At 37.7% G+C, this 20573-nt stretch overlaps 1 protein-coding gene across 1 annotated transcript in view; it reads right to left on the bottom strand.

The window, feature by feature from the left end:
* LOC136886385 (phenoloxidase 1) overlaps nt 1–18635 on the bottom strand; it is a 90536-nt gene extending 71901 nt beyond the window's left edge. Inside the window, exons 1-3 of the mRNA XM_067159153.2 lie at nt 18507–18635; nt 13031–13229; nt 2696–2925 (exon numbers count right to left, since the gene is read on the bottom strand). Coding sequence (XP_067015254.2) covers nt 2696–2925; nt 13031–13229; nt 18507–18620 — 543 coding nt within the window. The 5' untranslated portion in view covers nt 18621–18635. The remainder of the gene's footprint in view (nt 1–2695; nt 2926–13030; nt 13230–18506) is intronic.
* Between the last annotated feature and the right edge of the window lie 1938 nt (nt 18636–20573).

Below are 20573 nucleotides of genomic sequence, written 5' to 3'. Positions count from 1 at the left end.
CGATCCCACTCCTCGTCGGTCCAGACCTGATGCTCTTGGCACCATCACAAACAGTGCTGACAATGTGCGGGTGTCAACGGAACACAATGTAATGATCATCGGGCAAACGGACTGCCCCCATGCAGTTGCCGTGCCACTGTCGAGCAGGAGATTGGGTGCCTTGCAGTCCTGTTAAATGTGGTTGCAATTGCACCCGCTGTTAGATGTGAGTCTCTTCTTGCCTGTTGCGCAACATAGTGTTCATCTACTGCTCTCCTTCGGGCAGCAGTGCCTGTGGTTCGGAATGCTCTCCATGCACGTGAAACAATGCTGTGAGCAATACCAAACTCCTGGACTATACTCGTCACACTTCGTCCTCCTTCCAGTTACCCAATGATTCTTCCCCTTATGAAGACATCCCAATATTGTCTCCGGGCCATGTTGTAACGAATAACACCACCAGAGTGCACCACAACAGCTCGCTGATTGATTCACACTGTCTTGTCCCGTTCCTTCAACTGCCTCGTTTTGTGGGGCTAGACCCGTTTGGCGCTGTAGTCGCATTGACCTTGCCAGGTTTCTGTGTGCAAGTGGGTGACCTCTGGCAACATGTTACTGCAGTTTCATTCATTTCCACCGAGTAGTTGATATGTTGCTTTATCTATCTCATCCTTAAGTTTTACACACAGCAGTGTAGATATATAAGTTATTTGTATGTATATATAGGAGGAACAAGAAAGTAATCTATATATATATAAAATAAGAGTTTTGTCTGTACAATGCTCAAAATTTAAAAAGGATCGTATTTATGTATCGGTCGTCCACAGTAACAAGGAAATGCACTTTTTAATTTTTCGTAATTTCTGTTTGTCTGTCTGTATGTATGTACACGCATTACTAGAAAACGGCTAAAGAGAACGTAATAAAAATCGGTATGCAAATTCGGGGAATAAGTCGCTACAATCTAGGTCATAAATAATTTTATTCACGCTGATAGAAATGGTAGCTTAGGGGAAGGCATAAAATTTAATTTTCAAATATTTGTTATTAGTGGTCCTTTCTTAATGAAAATTGGTATGCGAAGTCGGGGAATAAGTCTATATAATCTACGCTATAAATAGTTTTATTCACACTGAGTGAAATGGTAGTTTAGGGGAAGGCCAAAAATTTATTTCTCAAATGTTTATGTTATTAGTGGTCCTATCTTAATGAAAATTGATATGTAAAGTGGGAAAATGGGCCACTATAATTAAGGCTGTAAATAATTTTATTCACACTGAGTAAAATGGTAGTTCAGGGGGAGGCCTAAAATTTAATTCTTAAATATTTATGTTATTAGTGGTCCTGTCGATAAATAGTACATAACTAAAGTTATATAGTATTAAATTTCTGATCATTTATGTCTTATACAGTTTTGCCGTACCGGCTATGATAACAGAGTTATTAATAAATTTGATTTTTGTTGGTTTAAGTCCATATCAGCGCCGAGTCACGAGAAAATGGGTGAACAGAATTTAATGAAAATCAGTACGTAAAGTTGGGGAATAAGGAACTACAATCTACGCTGTAAATAATTTTAAGACGCCCTAATATCACAGAGTTGAAAGAAAACTAAATGTGAAGGCCTCATAAAATTGATCAACAATAACATGACATTGACCATTGTTTGTTGTGATATGCTTTGTGTCTTCTGTTGCCACTCACTTCCGATAGATGGGATTACTGTTGCGTACCGATTATTTTTTTAAAAATTTGCTGTACGTCGCACAGACACAGATAGGTCTTATGGCGACGGTGGGATAGGAATGGGCTGGGAGTGGGAAGGAAGAGGCCGTGGCCTTGATTAAGGTTTAGCCCCTGCATTTGCCTGGTGTGAAAATGGGAAACCACGGAAATCCATATTCAAGACTGTCGACAGTGGGGTTCAACTCGCCCGGTCGTGCCGAGTATAACAGCCTGCCTGAATATTGGCGGGATGTAGCTGAGGAGTTAGATAACTTAGATAACACACTGGTTCATCATAGCATGCGAGCTATTCAATCCCTACTCTGTGGCACTGATTGGAATGAGCAGTGTGCTCACTTACATAATCAGTGGCAGAGGAGTGTTCACTGCTGTCTCCAGCCTGGTCATTCCAGCACTGGGACTTTGGACTGTTATATCGGCACCGTAGTTCTGTTCATTAAAAGTGAGAAAATGTGCGGTTTTTCATTTGATCGAGTATTTTATATGAAAACATTGCTTTTAATCGCTACATTCCTAATTATGTTTATTGTAAGTTAGAAAACCACAAAGACAGAATCCCGTAGCGAAGCACGGGTACATCGGCTAGTATAAAATATAATGAACATAAAGGCAGGTCAAGGTGTGAAGAGGAAGCAACAGAAATAGGAGACGAGGACAATCTCCACATCTTCACACATCGCCATCCACAATTAGGCTCTCTTCTCAGCCCTCGACGAGCTCGTTTCTGCTTCCCAACTTCATCAGGAGGGTAAGCATCAACACTCATTGAGGAGCCATCTTGATATATCCTCAGTCTTGATACAGGAAGTGTAGGATAGAGAGCCAGATAAATACAGGAAAAGGGAGAAAACATAAGCAAATATAAGGACAGATAGTAAAACATTAGGTACACAGAACAAATGCAAAAAAGGAAAAGGACCCCAATGGGACCCAGCAAACCAAAATTCATCAGAATCAAGCTGACACATACCCGTTCATCAGCTTCTGGTCTAGTGATTTCAACTTCCTCTCTAGCACGGTACAGCACTTCACCATCAAAAAACTTTTCTGGAAACAGTGAATGGAGCGGATATAGGTCAGAGTCTTGAGTTTCTGGAGAATGAAGCATGGCCACTGATAAAGCATAGTTGAAGAGTTGGGGATTAAGGTTAGCTCGGAAGTAGACAGCCGCTGCCCAAAAGTCTTCCATATTCTTCATCCCTACAAGAACGAAACCTTACATTATAAAATTTTAATCCACAGAAAATGTTTCATCAAAGATACACTAAAGCTGCAATAAGAATCCTGTTTTAAATGTGTAAAGAAGTTCTTTTAACCCTTTAATCCTGAACATTTGAATAAGTTTAGCCAGTTGTAAAACTCTATTTGTATTAATTTTTCTGGAAAAGAATACAATTATTGCTATCTATTCTCAAGGCTAAAATTTATTTATACTAATATCAAATTGAAATAAAACATTTAAATGATTGCATAAATACTAGACTCAACAAATTTAACCATTTGTATGCTCTAGATCAGTGTCTCCAAGTGGCTGACGTGTGACATCGGAGAGCCCATGTGACGTAAGAGCGCAGAGTGGAAGTGGAACGAAGGAACTGCCTCGCTTGTAGTAGGCACGTGCTGTGCCGTACATAGTGGTGTTAGTAGTGGTACAGTACAGTACTCCTCACCGGTTAGAATTAAATATTCCTTCACAAACTCGCCATCACTGAATGCTTTAAGTTTCTTTGCAATTAAATATGAAAGTTTAAAACTCAGTCAAACTGCTGACTCTCTGATCGAATGCTCGACAGGGTTATTTAATTTATCTTTCAGTTCTGCAATTACTCATACCCTTTCTTCGACATGATACTGATCATAATCTGTAGCGTGACACAAAATGCACTGGCATACCGCAGTATTGGGCGGCGGTAAATAGCCTGACCCACTATAAGGACCAATGGCTAAGGGCGGAGGAGTCCTTATAGAAGGGAAATGGGCCCCTTAGTGGAGGCAATGCCACTGAAACCCCATATCAACTGTAGCGTCTGTACTCCAGTGGAGCGGCAACAAAAGGCGTCTGTTCCCCATGTTAGGAGCGGCCCACAAGTTTCAGCTAGCAGTAGCTCTAAAATGCCCTTGGGAGAGGCGAACCCATCGTAATAAAAGCCTATATGATGACAAGTGTACTGAAACCTCAGAAAATGCTAGGGCGTTACCCATAAGCGGCGTGCAGTTCTTGTGATGCTGGGAGAAATGTGAGAAATGGGAGACCAGCAACCAAATACATCAAGATAGAGACCATCAATGTAGTGACACTAACAGGGAAAGTGGAAGAAATTGTAGATTTTATGGTTGACAAAGATATAGCATTGCTGGGAATCAGTGAGACGAAATGGAAAGGAAAAGGTGAGAGGAAACTAAAGAAAGGACACACCTTATACTATAGTGAAGGAAGAGAAGCCAAAAATGGTGTAGGTCTCATAATTAGAAAAGACCTAAAGGAATACCTAGAATTGGTGGAAAACATAAATGACAGGTTGATTAAGGTCAGGGTAAGACTTGAAACTGGTGTTACAGATATAATTCAAGGTATGCTCCACAAACAGGAAATACAGGTACGGATCTAGAGGAATACCTTGATTATTTGGAACGCCATACACAGGACAATAAAGTTGTGATCATAGGAGACATGAATCCCCAAGTAGGTCAGGAAAGAAAAGGAGATGAAGAGATTATAGGTCCATTTGGATATGGGAAGAGAAACAAGGCTGGAGATATTTTGGTGGACTTTTGTAGAAAAAATGAGCTGATCATTGGTAACACATGGTTTTGAAAGAAAAACAGTCAGAAGATAACAAGATATAGTTGGGATAACAAAATCAAAACTCTGATAGATTCCATTCTGGTTGAGAAAGGTAACAGGAAAATGTTGGTAGATGTGACAGCCCTCCCAAGTGAATCTTTCGAAGGAGATCAGAGTTGTGATAGCTAAGTTAAAGTTGGGAAAGATACAAAAGATAACTGAGATTAGGCTGAGAAAGCTAAGGGTGTGGAAATTGGAGGAGAAGGAAATAATTGAAGAGTTCCAGACACACATTAAAATAGTATACCTAAGGAAGAAATCAGAAGGGTTGAAGAAGAATGGGCGTACTTTAAAACAGTCATGGTGGAGTCTGCAGAAAAGACCTGTGGAAGAGTATCAGGAAGGAAGAAAGATCAAGAAATGCCCTGGTGCAATGACAGGGTAAAATATATTGTTAAACGGAAGAAACAAGCTTGGAAAAGATGGCTGAATACAGGCACTGCAAGAAGGAGTGCTCCAAGGTGGTTCAAGAAGAGAAAAAGAAATGCTGGCAAAAATTCACTGACTCTCTGAAAGAAGGTACAACCAGAAGCAAAAAGATCTTATTCCAGCTGGTAAAAAAGAAGAAAAACCCAGGTGAAGGTGCTAACTTCATTAAAAATGAACAGGAGGAAGTGATGATACAGAAGCAGGATATATTGCAGAGGTGGGGAAAATACTTTGAACAGCTTTACAACGTGCGAAATACCTCGGTACAAGGAGAAATCGAAGAACCAGATTTAGTGCAGATGGAAGATAAGGAAAAGGAGGTGTCCATGGTAGAGATTGAGTGGGCCACTAAAAGAATGAAATGAGGCAAGGCAGTTGGAATGGACAAGGTCACCATAGAAATGACAATAGCAGCAGGAGCAGTTGGTCAACAGTGGTTGTATAAACTTTTCAGAGTAATATGGAGAGAAAAGCTGTTGTAAAAGAGTGGATGAAAGGGGTCATTATACCAATTTTCAAGAAAGGAGACAGGAAGTAATATGAAATTACAGAGGGGTGACACTGATATCTCATACAGCTAAGATACTTGAAAGAATCTTGGATAAACGAATAAGAGGCAGAGTGGAGGGAAAACTGGCAGAACACCAGTATGGATTCAGAAGAGGCAGGTCCACATTTGACCCAATATTTACATTGCTTCAAATGATGGAAAGGTATTGGGAATATGGAAAGGACATGGTAGTAACGTTTCTAGATATTGAAAAGGCATATGACAGTGTCCCAAGGAATTTGGTATGGAAAACATTAACAGAGGCACAGATTGGGAATAAAATAATGCAGATGGTAATAGCATTGTATCAAAATTGCAAAAGCTGTGTTAGAACCAAAGTGGGTCAAACTGAATGGTTCAGAGTAGAGACAGGCTCAAGACAGGAAAGTGTGTTGTCTCCCTTACTCTTCATTATCATCATGGAGAGAATTCTACACAATATCAAGGAGAAGATGATGGGCGAGCAAGTAAAGTCTATGCTCTTTGCTGATGACATTGTAGTTTGGGGAGATAATGAAGAGGAAGTACAGACACAGGTTGATTTATGGAATGAGGAGATAAGAAATTTTGGAATATAGATTAGTACTGTAAAAAGCAAGACTTTGATCATGATGAGAGGTAACAGAAAATCCAGGGGAGTGATAAAAATAGGAAATGAACCTCTTGAAGTAGTGTAAAATTTTAAATATTTGGGCAGCATGATGTCACAAGATGGGAATTTGAATGGAGAAATTGATTTAAGAATACAGCAGTCTGCAAGTTTCTACCAGTGTGTGAGAGACATTGTATGGAACAAAGATGTGCCAATGAAGTGCAACAAGGTTTTATACTCGTCCTATTATAAACCTATACTGACCTATAATTCAGCGGCCTGGACGTTGACTAAGCGAAACCAAAGTTAGATACAAGCAGCTGAAATGAGGTTCTTGAGGAGCATACAGGGAAAGACAAGATGAGATAGAATGCGAAATGAGGAAATAAGGAGAAGCGTGGGAGTGTGTAAACTTCAAGAAGAGATTGATATACCAAAGCTAAAGAATGCCAAGAGAGAGAATACCAAAGAGAACATTCATGGATACAGAGAGTCAAAAGAGGCCTAGAATAAGGTGGAGGAGCTCTGTTATGGACTGTATTGCAAATAGAGGAGTTGATAGCAATAAAGTACTAGAAGACGAATGGTGGAAAGATCAAGTAAGGTGGAGGGCTTTGGTACACTACCCTACCCAGAGAGAATCTTGAAAAGGGAGTGGATGAAGAAGAAGGAGAAGAGGAAGCTCTTTTCTACAAACTAAACATTTAGCTGTAGCATTCCCACATCTGCCAACTTTACAAAACTAAAACTCAGGAGATTCTGATATGAAAATCAGGAAAAATCAGGAGATACAACTGGTCAAAACTGCTAATTCTACATGTCTTTCACAATACAGGAGTACTATGGTTGTAACAGATCAAACACCAGAACAAAAAAAATCTGACAAGATAAATTGTCATTATGACGTTGCTCCTCGATGGCAATCGTAATTAACATGCCCACGAGTCACGATATAGATAATTAACAACAATTGCAAGCTGGGCGCCAGGCTTCGAAATTAAATGTAATTTGAAACCGAATTTAGATCTAAAAAATTCTAAACTTAATTTAATGAGACTATCCCGGTCGTGAGGTGTAAGGATACTAACCATTAAATACTAAGTGGAAAAACATAGGGAACCTACTAAAAAGTAAATTATTTAACGATGTACAACGAAAAAAGTTTTATTCAAAAAAAAAGGTGAAATTACGTAAAAACAAGTTTTTTCCAAAATTAAAAGTTACTGACTGAGATTACTATTCAATACTACACACGCGGACTTGCAATAACAGGGCTAACTCATGCTCACCGGAGCTTGATCTTTTCGTCTTCTGCTTTCGTGGTTGATCGTTGTCATCCCTCTTCCAACAGCATCATCCTTAGCATCTGCTTCATGGAATGGATTCCACCCTGAATCTATCACTCCCTACTGTGCTAAAGTACCAAAAACATAGTACCAGCCTTACAATGTGAAATTCCACACTGGAATTAATTGAATAGAGAGGACTGAAAACATCCAGTCCTTCTATATTATATGAACTTGTCTTTCTAAATAATCGGAGTAAGTCTCACAGAGCAGATAAGAAATATTGAGTGTAAGCACATCATCAGCGATGCACTCAGATAGCAGAGTGACTATCTAAAAGCCTGTGGGCTACCTAAGAATGAAGACTCAAGAAAGCTGGATGCAGAAATGAACTTTACTATGCAGTGTAGATCTATATAAATCCTCTTCATATTTCCACTTCCTCCCTTGATGTCAAATGACATCTCGTTCCAATGAGAGCTGATAAACGTCGCCATCCTGTCGATATATAGATGAAGTGTCTGTCCTTGACAGAAAAAGCCCTCCTGGTAGGAGCACGTGATATGGGGTAATTTAGCGTCCCAACAACGAAATTATGTCCTTCCCTCATACTGTTGTGTACGTTTCCAAGAACCTTCCAAAATTAACCTTCATGGACTATTACGAGACTCCAAGTAGCCTGTTAGCACAAGACCTGTCTTGACATTACAACAAAATATTCTAATATATTACAATTAAAAATTATTTCTCGTTCTTACGTACCAATTACATAAATAATGATGATGGATGTTAATAATAAATAAAATTACATATGATACATGATACATATATATACAATTAATTCAGGTGGGCAATCAAATTATGTAAATGTCGTGGCGACCACGATATTACATTCACCCCCCCTGATTCTGACCCGCGTAACACATAGTGTCGGAATCACCCACAACATATCTATATATAACATAGAAAATACACTAGTTTGTCATACATTGAATCATCATTCACTGCTTGTCAAATTTACACTCCTCTCGATGTCTCATACAGTTCATCTTGAATCAGTCTATCATGTGGTATCGCCTCTATCTAGACCGACACACATTATTTACCCAACTTTAACATGCCATATATCTCAGCCTCCACGCTCTTGAGTGTTCAACTGTCCTTCAACTTCCATCAAAATTCACACATTACACAATTATTAAAAAAACAATACCTAAACATACTACTATACAACATCCCTGATTTCTTCACACTGAAGCGTTCATCAGTTTTAAGATTGTCTTCACCAGATTAAAATGGCACAAAAAAACATATAGCGCAACCACACACTATTCAATATGTGAGATCATCATTTCACCTGGTGTCATCCAATACCAAGTGTATCCCCACACATGAATCTACAAGCACTGTTACACACATTCACCCACACGTCGTTGGAACATGTAACCGTGCTACCGCAAGTCCTCTCATGACACATATCCGCCTGCAAAGACTCTATTTTACAAAAACAAACTTTTTTTTATATGGCCTTCCTATTCGGCAAGTCTGAATTATCCCTTTTACATTAAAAAAAAAAAGAACCATGGCATCACATTCGCACCGATTGACATGACTCACGTGCGCAGCAGTACAGTGAGCTCACTCCAGACAGCACACCACGCCCCCCCACATGTCTACAGACATAATCCGGATAATTCAATTCATACATACACACAGCTGATACACAAACACACCAACACCTCGAAACAGTAACTAGGCTGACTTCCCGTTATCTACGTTCTGACTACTTGATGGTTCAATCATGCCGTCTGATAGCATACTTTGTATTTGCTCGTCTACTGCTTTGGAAAACTTGTGTGGAATGCCATACCTCAGTCCACTAAAAAGGCCACTATCCAGTGCAGAAAAAGAATGCTCATAAACATGAGTTCGGCCAGGTTTCACTGAAAATACATTGACGTGTTCAAGCAACAGCACCAACAACTCGTCTCGCCGTCCTTCCTCTAAGCAACTCTTGCTTACAGCTTCCCATAATGCGTCTTTTTAACCCTTATTCAACAACACATGGCACGGAACGAAGCTCTCACTAACTTCTTCTTCCCTGAAGCTTTCTCTAGCTTCCTCGGTAGCTTGTGAAACCCTGACAACACACCCCATGGCACAATCACCCTGTTTCCCCTGAATAAAATTACATATGATACATACATATATATATATACACAATTAATTTGGGTGGGCAATCAAATTGTGTAAATGTCGTGGCGACCACGATATTACATGGTATACAGTATGTTATAACACTTATTATCTCAAAACCAGACTGTTGCTATACAAGGCTACAAGGCTAAAAATCACACATCTCTATTCCCTCACAGAAAGTATGTGAGTGAGATGATCAGTCTCTGATAAGCCTTCCGAAACTAATATGAACTCATGTTCTACATATGTGAATCAGTCATGCACTTGGATGCTATTACTTAGCAAATGCACAGATTAGTATATTGCATCACGCGCCCATGCAATTATGTGAAGGGCAATGCTATTTTTATTAAGCAATAAATTAAAATTCACCAGAATTGTCTCCAAATGGCTCCTAAAATCTCTAGAAAAGTCACTAGTCGCTATCTCTGAAATTCTGTCACTAAATTACTAAGATAGACTCCAAATCTAGCGACCAGTCTCTAGAATAAACTAGACTGATGTGAACAAACACGAGCATAGCACGCGAGAACGAGAGATTTACAATCGATAAATCGATAAACATTGCACATTAACACGTATTTCTCGTATTAAAAAAATCAGTATTTAATTTGAATTATTATTTATAAGTTTCATATTCCGTATTGATTGGATTCAATCTAATAGACAAGAAAAATGTTCCACCGATCAGTACTGTTTATTGTGAATGAATTATTGCATTAGTACCGGTTTCGGCCCTTCTTGGCCATCATCAGCTAGCACACAAAATTCACAGTCATTAGACAAAATTACAAAGATGTTACGTTAGAGCATCCGGATGTCTAATGAAAAATGGAAGTAAAATATATTGCAATATGTTGCGTTAAAATATCTCTGATAAAAATGGTGATGGTTATCATAAACTAAAACCTGTTGAGTGAGCATGGACATGAGTAGATAAACACATTAAAATATAGGCCATATGATAAGACACTAAAAAATAGCACATCAAACACATTAAAACATGGTGTATTTTAAAAACGTCTATTAAAATTTGAGTTCATGTTGCTTAGCATTCATTCTTCAATCCTCTTGTAGTTCTTGTGTTGATTAAGTTGTATTAGGTGATCATCGAGAATGTTCTATGGTTGATATACTTTGTATTGGTATGTTATAAGAACTCTTGTCATTAAAATTTTGAAAATTGAGTACTGTGCAATTCAACTGTTGATGTAGTCCCAGTAAGATTTATATATACAGCAAGATAGGGTTTGATTTTAGAACAGTTCTGCCGAACACAACAAATCTCCAAACATACCGGTACACAACCTCCACAGCAATAATAATGTATGTATGTTGGGTAGTCAGCCCGAAGGCTGGTTTGATCCTCTGCAGTTCTACCAACAGCTGTCATAAATAGCCTAGGTGTCACTGAAGAGGCGTACTAGGGAAATGAGGAGTGAGGTAGTTTCCCGTTGCTTTCCTCACCGAGCCAGCCGTTGCTATTACATATCAGTCTGCCAAGCCCACTGAAATGCATGCACCAACTGACCCTATGAGCGATATTTTCACACCATTCATAACAGGGACTGGCTGCATAAGGAATGGTATTACTAGCATCACTCATACCTCAGTCACTTTCATATTGTCAAAGCCAAGGATGAGACTGAGACAGGTCAATGAAAGTAACAAATTTGATATAGCCCATACCAGAAGACATAGTGCACTGTAAACACTACATCTCGTCAGCAAAGGCATGCAATAATAATAACAACCATATAACGTGCATAGACGAGAGAGGTGTTACCACCAACTGCTCTAAAATCAAACCCAATCTTGCTGTATATATAAATCTTACTGGGACTACATCAACAGTTGAATTGCACAGTACTCAATTTTCAAAATTTTAATGACAAGAGTTCTTACAACATACCAATACAAAGTATATCAACCATAGAACATTCTCGATGATCACCTAATACAACTTAATCAACACAAGAACTACAAGAGGATTGAAGAATGAATGCTACGCAACATGAACTCAAATTTTAATAGATGTTTTTAAAATACACCATGTTTTAATGTGTTTAATGTGCTATTTTTTAGTGTCTTATCATATGGCCTATATTTTAATGTGTTTATCTACTCATGTCCATGCTCACTCAACAGGTTTTAGTTTATGATAACCATCACCATTTTTATCAGAGATATTTTAACGCAACATATTGCAATATATTTTACTTCCATTTTTCATCAGACATCCGGATGCTCTAACGTAACATCTTTGTAATTTTGTCTAATGACTGTGAATTTTGTGTGCTAGCTGATGATGGCCAAGAAGGGCCGAAACCGGTACTAGTGCAATAATTCATTCACAATAAACAGTATTGATCGGTGGAACATTTTTCTTGTCTATTAGATTTAATTTGAAAGCGGCCAATGAGCGAAGGACTTCCGGCCACTGGCGTACAATACTGAAAATGGCGGGATTTGAAAACAAATGTTTGATGTTCACCAAAAAATAAGCTAAAATCGGGAGAAATAATAGAATAATCGGGAGGCGGGAAAAACTGTCGAAAATCGGGAGTCTCCCGCCTAAATTGGGAAAGTTGGCAGATATGCATTCCTATCATTTTCAAAAAATAAATATAGATCTTTCCATAAAGATAAAAAGATCGGAGGCATAGAGAGTTAGTCGCTTATGTAGTGTACTGTACCACTACTAACACCACTCTGTACGGCACAGCATGTGCCTACTACAAGCGCCTGACCACTCCGCGCTCTTACATCACACATCAGCCAGTTGATGGACACTGTTCTAGATGGTCCGTATTGACTGTTACAATTGTCATAGTCGAGGGGTCTTTATCGGGTCCAGCCTGTCAGTACTTAATACATACAAAGACAAACAAAGTTGTTGTCTATATTAAATGTATATTCTCTTCATCAACTATCACAAATATTTTAAAAATCCATATTAGGACGCTCAAAATGATTACAACATACAATGAAATATATCTAAAAACTTGTTATTAAAATTACAGTTGTGATGTTCTCATTATTGTAATGCTTTCAAATTTACAATGTGAACACAATACACCAAGGAATCAAAAATTGATGATGTACCACGGAGATCTTCTGTGTAATTCTAATAACTGTGTGAAATAATGTTGCCATATATGCTTAGTTCCTTGATTTGAAATAAAATCATGCAATGTCAGTCTCACACAATTCAGTGCCGCATTTGGATATTATTTTTAAATTCACTAGCAGACTTACAGGATTTTATTTCAAATCAAGGATATAAGTGAGCTTTTATGGCATATATACTTAAGAGTCTATCTGAAATAAAGTCTAGGATAAGCTGAAACCTAAAAAGAGGAAGGTGAAAGAAATAAACCCATATTTGGAAAAAAATAACTGACCTAATAAGAAGTCAATAACTTGAGTCGCCATCTGTTCGTGAAGTGGGATGAACAGAGAAAATTTTGCATCCTTCTTAAGACTCTCTGGTAATGCTAGACCAGGATTAGGAATTGGCTTAACAGGAATCCTCTCTGAAGAACCAGAAGCAAATCGGTACTCTACAGCATCAGCCGAATTCAGCTCTTTGTAACGTCCACGCTGAGAACAATAAGATGAACATCATTATATTTTCTATCTCTTAAAACCTAGAATGTTCCTTAGGAGGGATAAATGGAAAAGTAATATAACATAGTTGAATCTTGAAAAATATATTACATTAAAGTTGATAATGCTCCCAATTTGGATCTTGTGATTGTCTCCATCGAATGAGATGAATCATAACACTCATTACAATTTTAATGTACTGTACAGTCAAACCTCGATGTCTTGAACCTCCATTATGCAAATTTTCAATATCTCAAAGTAAATTCAATTTTCCGGCCGTTTGTCCTGTTCTTCAAGTGTATTTATTTTTCTATTACTCAGAATTCGATTACACAAATTTTTTGATTTCTCGAAGCAAACGTTTCCTCCCTTGAAGCAAAAAATACTCTGTAACACAAATTTCGTACAACATTGACTGTGCAATACAGCATTTGTAGTTTGTGAGTTTTAATAATAATAATAATAATAATAATACTTTATTAACAGTAGTACCATTTTACATAACAGTAGAGAAGAATAAACAAAAAAATAACACTAAAAAGAAAGTTCAATGGAGTATAAGTAGAAAAATATGTACAGATATATACACAGGTTATATTACAAGTAAGCACAGGAAAGTAATATTCAATTCTGGAGATTATGTAAGTGATTTCTAAATTTTGACAATGAACAGTTAAATATATCAATATCCACTTTGTTTAGAGATCTTGACATTCGTTCAATTGGCCCATTGAATGCGTAGTTAGTTCTATGCCAATTTGTAGACAATGTATTCTTGAACCTTGTGCGTCTGTCTGGTACATGTATGTTAATTTTTGCAAGGAGTTGTAGACAATTCACCAAGGAATGAAGCAATTTAAAAATGAAGAGTGTATCCAATAATTCACGGCGTTGTGACAGACTATGCAGATTTAAGGACTGTTGTAGGGATGTATAATCAACATTATCATATGAGAATCCTGCTCTAAATGAATATAGATGAAGAAATTTATGTTGTACTGAATCTAATCTATGGATAGAGGTCTGATGAAAAGGGTTCCAAACAGGTGTACAGTATTCTAATATACGGCGTACCATAAATACATACAGCAACCGATAGGTAGCTAAGTTTGAAAATTCTCTAGAATATCTAGTAATGCAACCCAATCTTTGAAATGCTTTCCTACAAATATTTTCAATATGTTCATTAAACGATAGGTTATAACTGAATAAAAACTTGTGAAACAGGAGTTAGAATGTTGTTATTACTAAATTTGTACTGAAATTATATTTTCTTCTTGTTTTTAAAAAACAATATTATTTTACATTTCTCATGATTAAGTTTCAACCCATTTTGAATACAGTACTTTTCCAGATGATGTAAATCTTCTTGAAGTTTTAAAGAATCAAGTGGACAATTAATTTGCATTAAAAAAATTGCATCATCAGCAAACAAAAGTAATTCAGAATTCTTAAGTATATTTTTAATGTCATTTATGTAGAGAGTAAAAAGTAAGGGTGCAAGGTGAGACCCTTGAGGAATTCCACTGTTAACAATAATAGGCGCAGAAAAATTATTCCTTATTTTAACAATCTGCAGGCGATTTTTAAGATACGATTCAAACCATGAGAGGAGAGGCCCATTAATTCCTTAGCCCGTTAGTTTTTACAGCAAGATATCGTGGTCGACAGTGTCAAAAGCGTTTTAGAAGTCTGTATAAATGCAGTCCAGTTGGGAATGGTTCTTTATTGCATCCAAGAGGAACTGATAGAATAAAAGAAGAATGCTACATGTTGACCGTCCTGAAAAGAATCCATGTTGCTCATCAATGATGATGTTTCTAAAGAAAGGTGCGTTTCTGTCAAAAATTATTGAGTCAAAAATTTTGGAAATATAAGAAATTATAACTGGTCTATATTGTTTTTTGTCAGTTTTATCACCATTTTTGAAAACTGGACTAACAAATCCTTTCTTCCATTCCGCTGGAAAATCGCCTTGGATTAATGATAAGTTGAACAGATAAAAGAGTGCTTCACATAAAATAAATGAGCAGTACTTGAGCAGGTAAGTTGAAACACCATCAGGTCCTACAGTTTTCTTTAATTCCAGAGATATCAGTTTGTTGTAAATTTCTGCCTTACTAATGTTTATAACTGATAGATTGACAGAGAAAGGATAATCATATGACATACTACTACTATTCTGATAAGAAGAATAAACAGATGAAAAGTGGTTAGCAAAAAGATTGACAATATTTTCTCCAGTACCTGCTGTAACTTCATTAAGGTGCATTGTTGAAGGAATATTATTACATGACCTTTTAGAACTTAGATATTGCCAAAATTTCTGTGGATTGGAAGTAATACTTCGTTCACAGTTGGAGACATACATTGTATAGCAAGATTTAGATTCAGACTTGCATTCATTTCTTAATTTTGAAAAATGCTTGGAAGCAATTATGGAAGACCTCCGCAACACCAGAACAGCAAGCTATCCCATGCATCACATCTAAGCCACCAGGTTTTGAGCTCGCCAGAAAACTTTGGTGTACTCTAAACTGAATCAGAACTAATTGTGGTAGATGTGCAGACTCCCTTTATAAATGGAAGAAAATTCCATCTCCCGAGTGTAGTTGTGGTGCTGAAAGACAATCTGTTCAGCATGTTATCCAAGAATGCCCTCTATCAGCCTTCTCAGGAGATCCAGCCGAGTTCCTGATGGCTACTCAAAATGGTTTAAATTATATTAGAGATACCAATCTGACATTGTGATTTAATGTGTTCAGACGTGAAAATAATTTTAAAATACTTTTATTGTGATGTGATTTTAAACCATACGATAAATAAATTTGAAAAATGCAGATAATTACTATTGAGACCTGATATTTTGTATCACTTGGGTGCTTTCTTCTTTTCAATAATCAGTGACTTCAATTTATGATTAAACCACTTTGGGAATTTGGGAGTCTTAAAATTCCATATAGGGATGTAAAGTTCCATGCCATAATGTAGTACTGAATAGAAGATTTCTACTGCTTTATCAACTGATACATTTTGAAACATCACCTTCCAGCTGAACTGTGACAGATAATAATTTAGTCCATTATAGTCACCATTTAAAAAGTCAAAATAAAAACTATCAGCAGGCAAGGAATTGTATAGCTCATTTATAGGTAAAGAAATCTCTAATGCTGGGAGCTAATATGATGGGAACCGAAAAACAAACGTCTAGTGATCAGAAAATCAGCGAAGCCTCCGCTGTTTTTCAGGTGTGAATTCATTACCAGTCACGTACGAAAGCAACCCCAGAAGTCGTGGATGACAAGCTCCATTTACAAATCTTGGCTGCTTGGTTTTGAAACTACATACAGAGTCAGTCGGATGTAAATGATAGTGTTTCTCACACCAATAAATGTTGTTGAAAAGTATGTGGAAGAAAAGAAGATTAACAGTAAAACAGAAGAGATTAACGAATTACTTTCCAAAGGTGTTAATGGAGGTACGTTTCTTGTTTCACTACTGTATGTACTGTATTCTGTCTTCTAAAAAGTTAGTTAGTAGGTTCATAATTAAAGCAATGCCGTAAAATACGAGTTTGTTAGTATATATTTAAAATACTGTATTCAGTATAAGCTCGTAGATACATACGATTCAATTATGCGCTGTATATGCTAAAAAATGGTATTCGATAACAAAATAAAATTTAGCTCCCGAGGTGATTTGAGAAATCAAGGTTCCACTGTATTATGTGACGTTACTTGGACATAATTTTATTACTTGAGAATTGAATTTAACTCATTGTGGAATAACCATAATATTTTAATATAAATGTACCATTAGATTTTATGTTTAAAATATAACTGTTTCAAGGTCAAAATAAGTTAAATACATTTGTCATTTTTAGATATACATGACTGAAGATGAAATAGATTAAGGTTGAAACTAGTACCACAATGCGATGTTTGTATAGTCACATCTATAAAATGTGTATTTATTAGGTGGACATGCTTTATCATCCTATTGTAATTGTAAATTGCCAAAAACATACCTTAATTTGTCATTCATCTTGTGATGGTGTCAGGTACAATAGCTCAGCTATTATGATCATGTCTTAGGCATTCATCACTCTACTTTAAAATAACACAATGAGTTTGCAGATTTCAGGGAGTATATTAAAAGCAATGGGTTGGGATATAGTACCATATCTGAAATAATTTACTTGATTACTGTTCGCATCAAGGAGCTAGACCACTGAGCTCGATAGCTGCAGTCGCTTAAGTGCGGCCAGTATTCGGGAGATACTGGGTTTGCACCCCACTGTCAGCAGCCCTGAAGATGGTTTTCAACGATTTCCCACTTTCACACCAGGCAAATGCTGGGGCTGTACCTTAAATAAGGCATGGCCACTTCCTTCCCACTTCTAGCCCTTTCTTGTTCCATCGTCACCATAAGACCTATCTTGTTGTAAAAGCAGCTTTAAATAAAACAAAAAAAGGAGCTATTTCAAATGATGAATGGAGAGTTGCAATAGCAACCCCAGTGTTCAAAGGAAAGGGTCATAAACATAAAGCGGATAATATATAAACCAATCCTGTGCATACCGATAAGTAAGCAATCGGGAAGTTGTGTGTGCCAAACATGCCAATTATTTGAATTTTAAAAAAAAAAGCTTGCTAAATGAAGATTTTCTTGATGAAGTTCCATTGTAAATATTATATACAGTATGTATGTCCAACACTTACCCCATTTTTCTACAGGGTGGGGAGTGAAATGAGATGAATCACTGTAGAGAGTTTTGATGACCGGATGTCCTTCCTGATGTAACATCATCAGAGGAGTTAATGAGATGAAATGAACGACATGTTATATGATAGCAGGAAGGGAGAGGGTCAAACCTGTTGCCAGCACATAGCTTGGTCCTGTTGAATAGCACCAAGGGGTCTACTCAAGGCTTAACGTCCCCATCCGACGGACGAATCACCATCCACAGCGTCATATGCCCTCACTCCATATGAGCAGTGCAGAGAGGTTTGGAATTGAATCCAGGGGATTTGCATGCCATCTAGTGATTATAAATTGTATACCACCACCTCCCCTACCCTGCCGGCCAACATTCTGATGGTGACTTTTTTTTCGAACAATAAGACTCAAACCGGCTAAGCAGGGTTTCAGACCATATAGCCTTGATGCCTTAATAATTATGCCCACCAGGCATGGTTAAATATTATATACAGTACTGTATGCACCACTAAATTTCATGCTCAAAGATAGAGTGAAGAAATATAAATTTACCAGATATTCTTCAGGAACTTGAATAATTTTCTTCTCATTGCCTTTCGGTGTGAATATGGGCTCATTGGGACGGTCAAAGAGAAGCAACAGGTTATCAGCAGTTGCTGCCGACATGACTGCTAGGAACGGCAGGGATCGCACTCTGGAAACAAAAATATAAACCGAAAATTAACTGTCAAGTTACTTCAATTGCAGAGAATATGAAATAAAAGTTAAATATTGATCCTGTACAATATATAACTTGAAAAAATAAACTAAAATGAAGCTTTGTCAATAAGAATGAGCAAGATTGATCACATGTTTCTGTGGTCAAAATAACTTGAAAAAATGTCTGATATCATCACCTAGTGTCACAGGTAACAGGAGATTCTTATACTTATAAACATTCACTTGCCTGCTGCCATTTCATGATGGATACAGTACTTTTGTATCCATCTCTTGGCACAGGCCAGAGTAAAGTGTAGCTTCCACTGAAAACCCAGTCTCATCCATGGCTGTGACAATATGGAAGGTGCTGGTGGGGTATGGGTAGTGCTGAGTAATGACATTCAGAGCACGACTAGTGCATCTGAGTGTTATGAAAGGTGTTGCTCATACGGTCAGTCGTGCTGCAATAGCACTTTCTGACCTAGTGAGGAAAGCAATGGCAAACTACCTCACTCCTCATCTTGCCTAGTACGCCTTATTTTGGTGCTGCCATTGGTTTTTGCGGTTTCCTTATAACCGCATAACCTTTGGTGGTGCTGTTTGAGGATCCAACCAGCCTCTGGGCTGATGACCTAACAGACAGACATAAACATTCACAATCTGAGGCAGTTTTGTTAGACATAAAACCAACTGAGAAAACAAAATATATGGCCAATATCAAAGAAAGTCCATTTTTGATAAAAACAACACAGGGCAATGTTCAGAAGGTTAAAGCTTTAAAAAATTTAGGCTATTTTGTTTTACGTCGCACCGACTCAGATAGGTCTTATGGCGACGATGGGATAGGAAAGGCCTGGGAAAGGGAAGGAAGCGGCCATGGCCTTAATTAAGATACGGCCCCAGCATTTGGCTGGTGTGAAAATGGAAAACCACGGAAAACCATCTTCGGGGCTGCCGAAAGTGGGATTCGAACGCACCATCTCCCGAATGCAAGCTCACAGCTGCGCGCTCCTAACTGCACGGCCAACTCGCCCGGTCAAATATTTAGGAGAGTGGCTAGATATGAGTAGAGGTGCCTATTACCAACCTAAGAAAAGAGAACCACAGTCTACTGTTGGAATCACTGCACCTTAATCGCTTTTATCGGCTTCAGTTTCATTTCATCACACACCATTAGCCTATCACATTTGTCATTAGTGTTGTTTTTTTTCTTCTTGCCTGTGCCATTTGTACTTTTCTGACGATGAAATCTTCTGTAAAAGTATTTCTTTCACCGGGCGAGTTGGCCGTGCTTGTAGAGGCGCGCGGCTGTGAGCTTGCATCCAGGAGATAGTCGATTCGAATCCCACTATCGGCAGCCCTGAAGATGGTTTTCCGTGATATCCCATTTTCACACCAGGCAAATGCTGGGGCTGTACCTTAATTAAGGCCACGGCCGCTTCCTTCCAACTCCTAGGCCTTTCCTATCCCATCGTCGCCATAAGACCTATCTGTGTCGGTGCGACGTAAAGCCCCTAGCAAAAAAAAAGAAGTATTTCTTTCTCCAGCAAATAGTGGTGAAACTGAAATGTTTGACGTTATACTGCAAACATATTACACCTTTCACAGTCTCAATTGTGAACCTCTTTCTGTCCTTGGTACACTGTAAATTAAGCAATGAAAATATTTGCTCTCTGTTTGCATTTTGACACGGATTACAAAGGAAAAATTTGTATTTAAAAAAAATAATACTTAATAAAACTTTCAGAACTTAATAATTTATACAAAATGTATGCACAGACATAACCTCTAAACAACGCTGAGCTAGAAAGAAAACGGAAGCAAACAATAGTTGTAAACAAAAGGTGCTGCCTATTTAAATGTGACGGAGAAGTTGATAACTAAACACCACATGAATTTTAAATCATTTTTTAAACCCAC

The sequence above is a fragment of the Anabrus simplex genome, chromosome X, assembly GCF_040414725.1.
Source record: "Anabrus simplex isolate iqAnaSimp1 chromosome X, ASM4041472v1, whole genome shotgun sequence".
In the NCBI taxonomy this organism is placed as follows: domain Eukaryota; kingdom Metazoa; phylum Arthropoda; class Insecta; order Orthoptera; family Tettigoniidae; genus Anabrus; species Anabrus simplex.
This window is presented reverse-complemented; position numbering and strand designations above follow the sequence as displayed.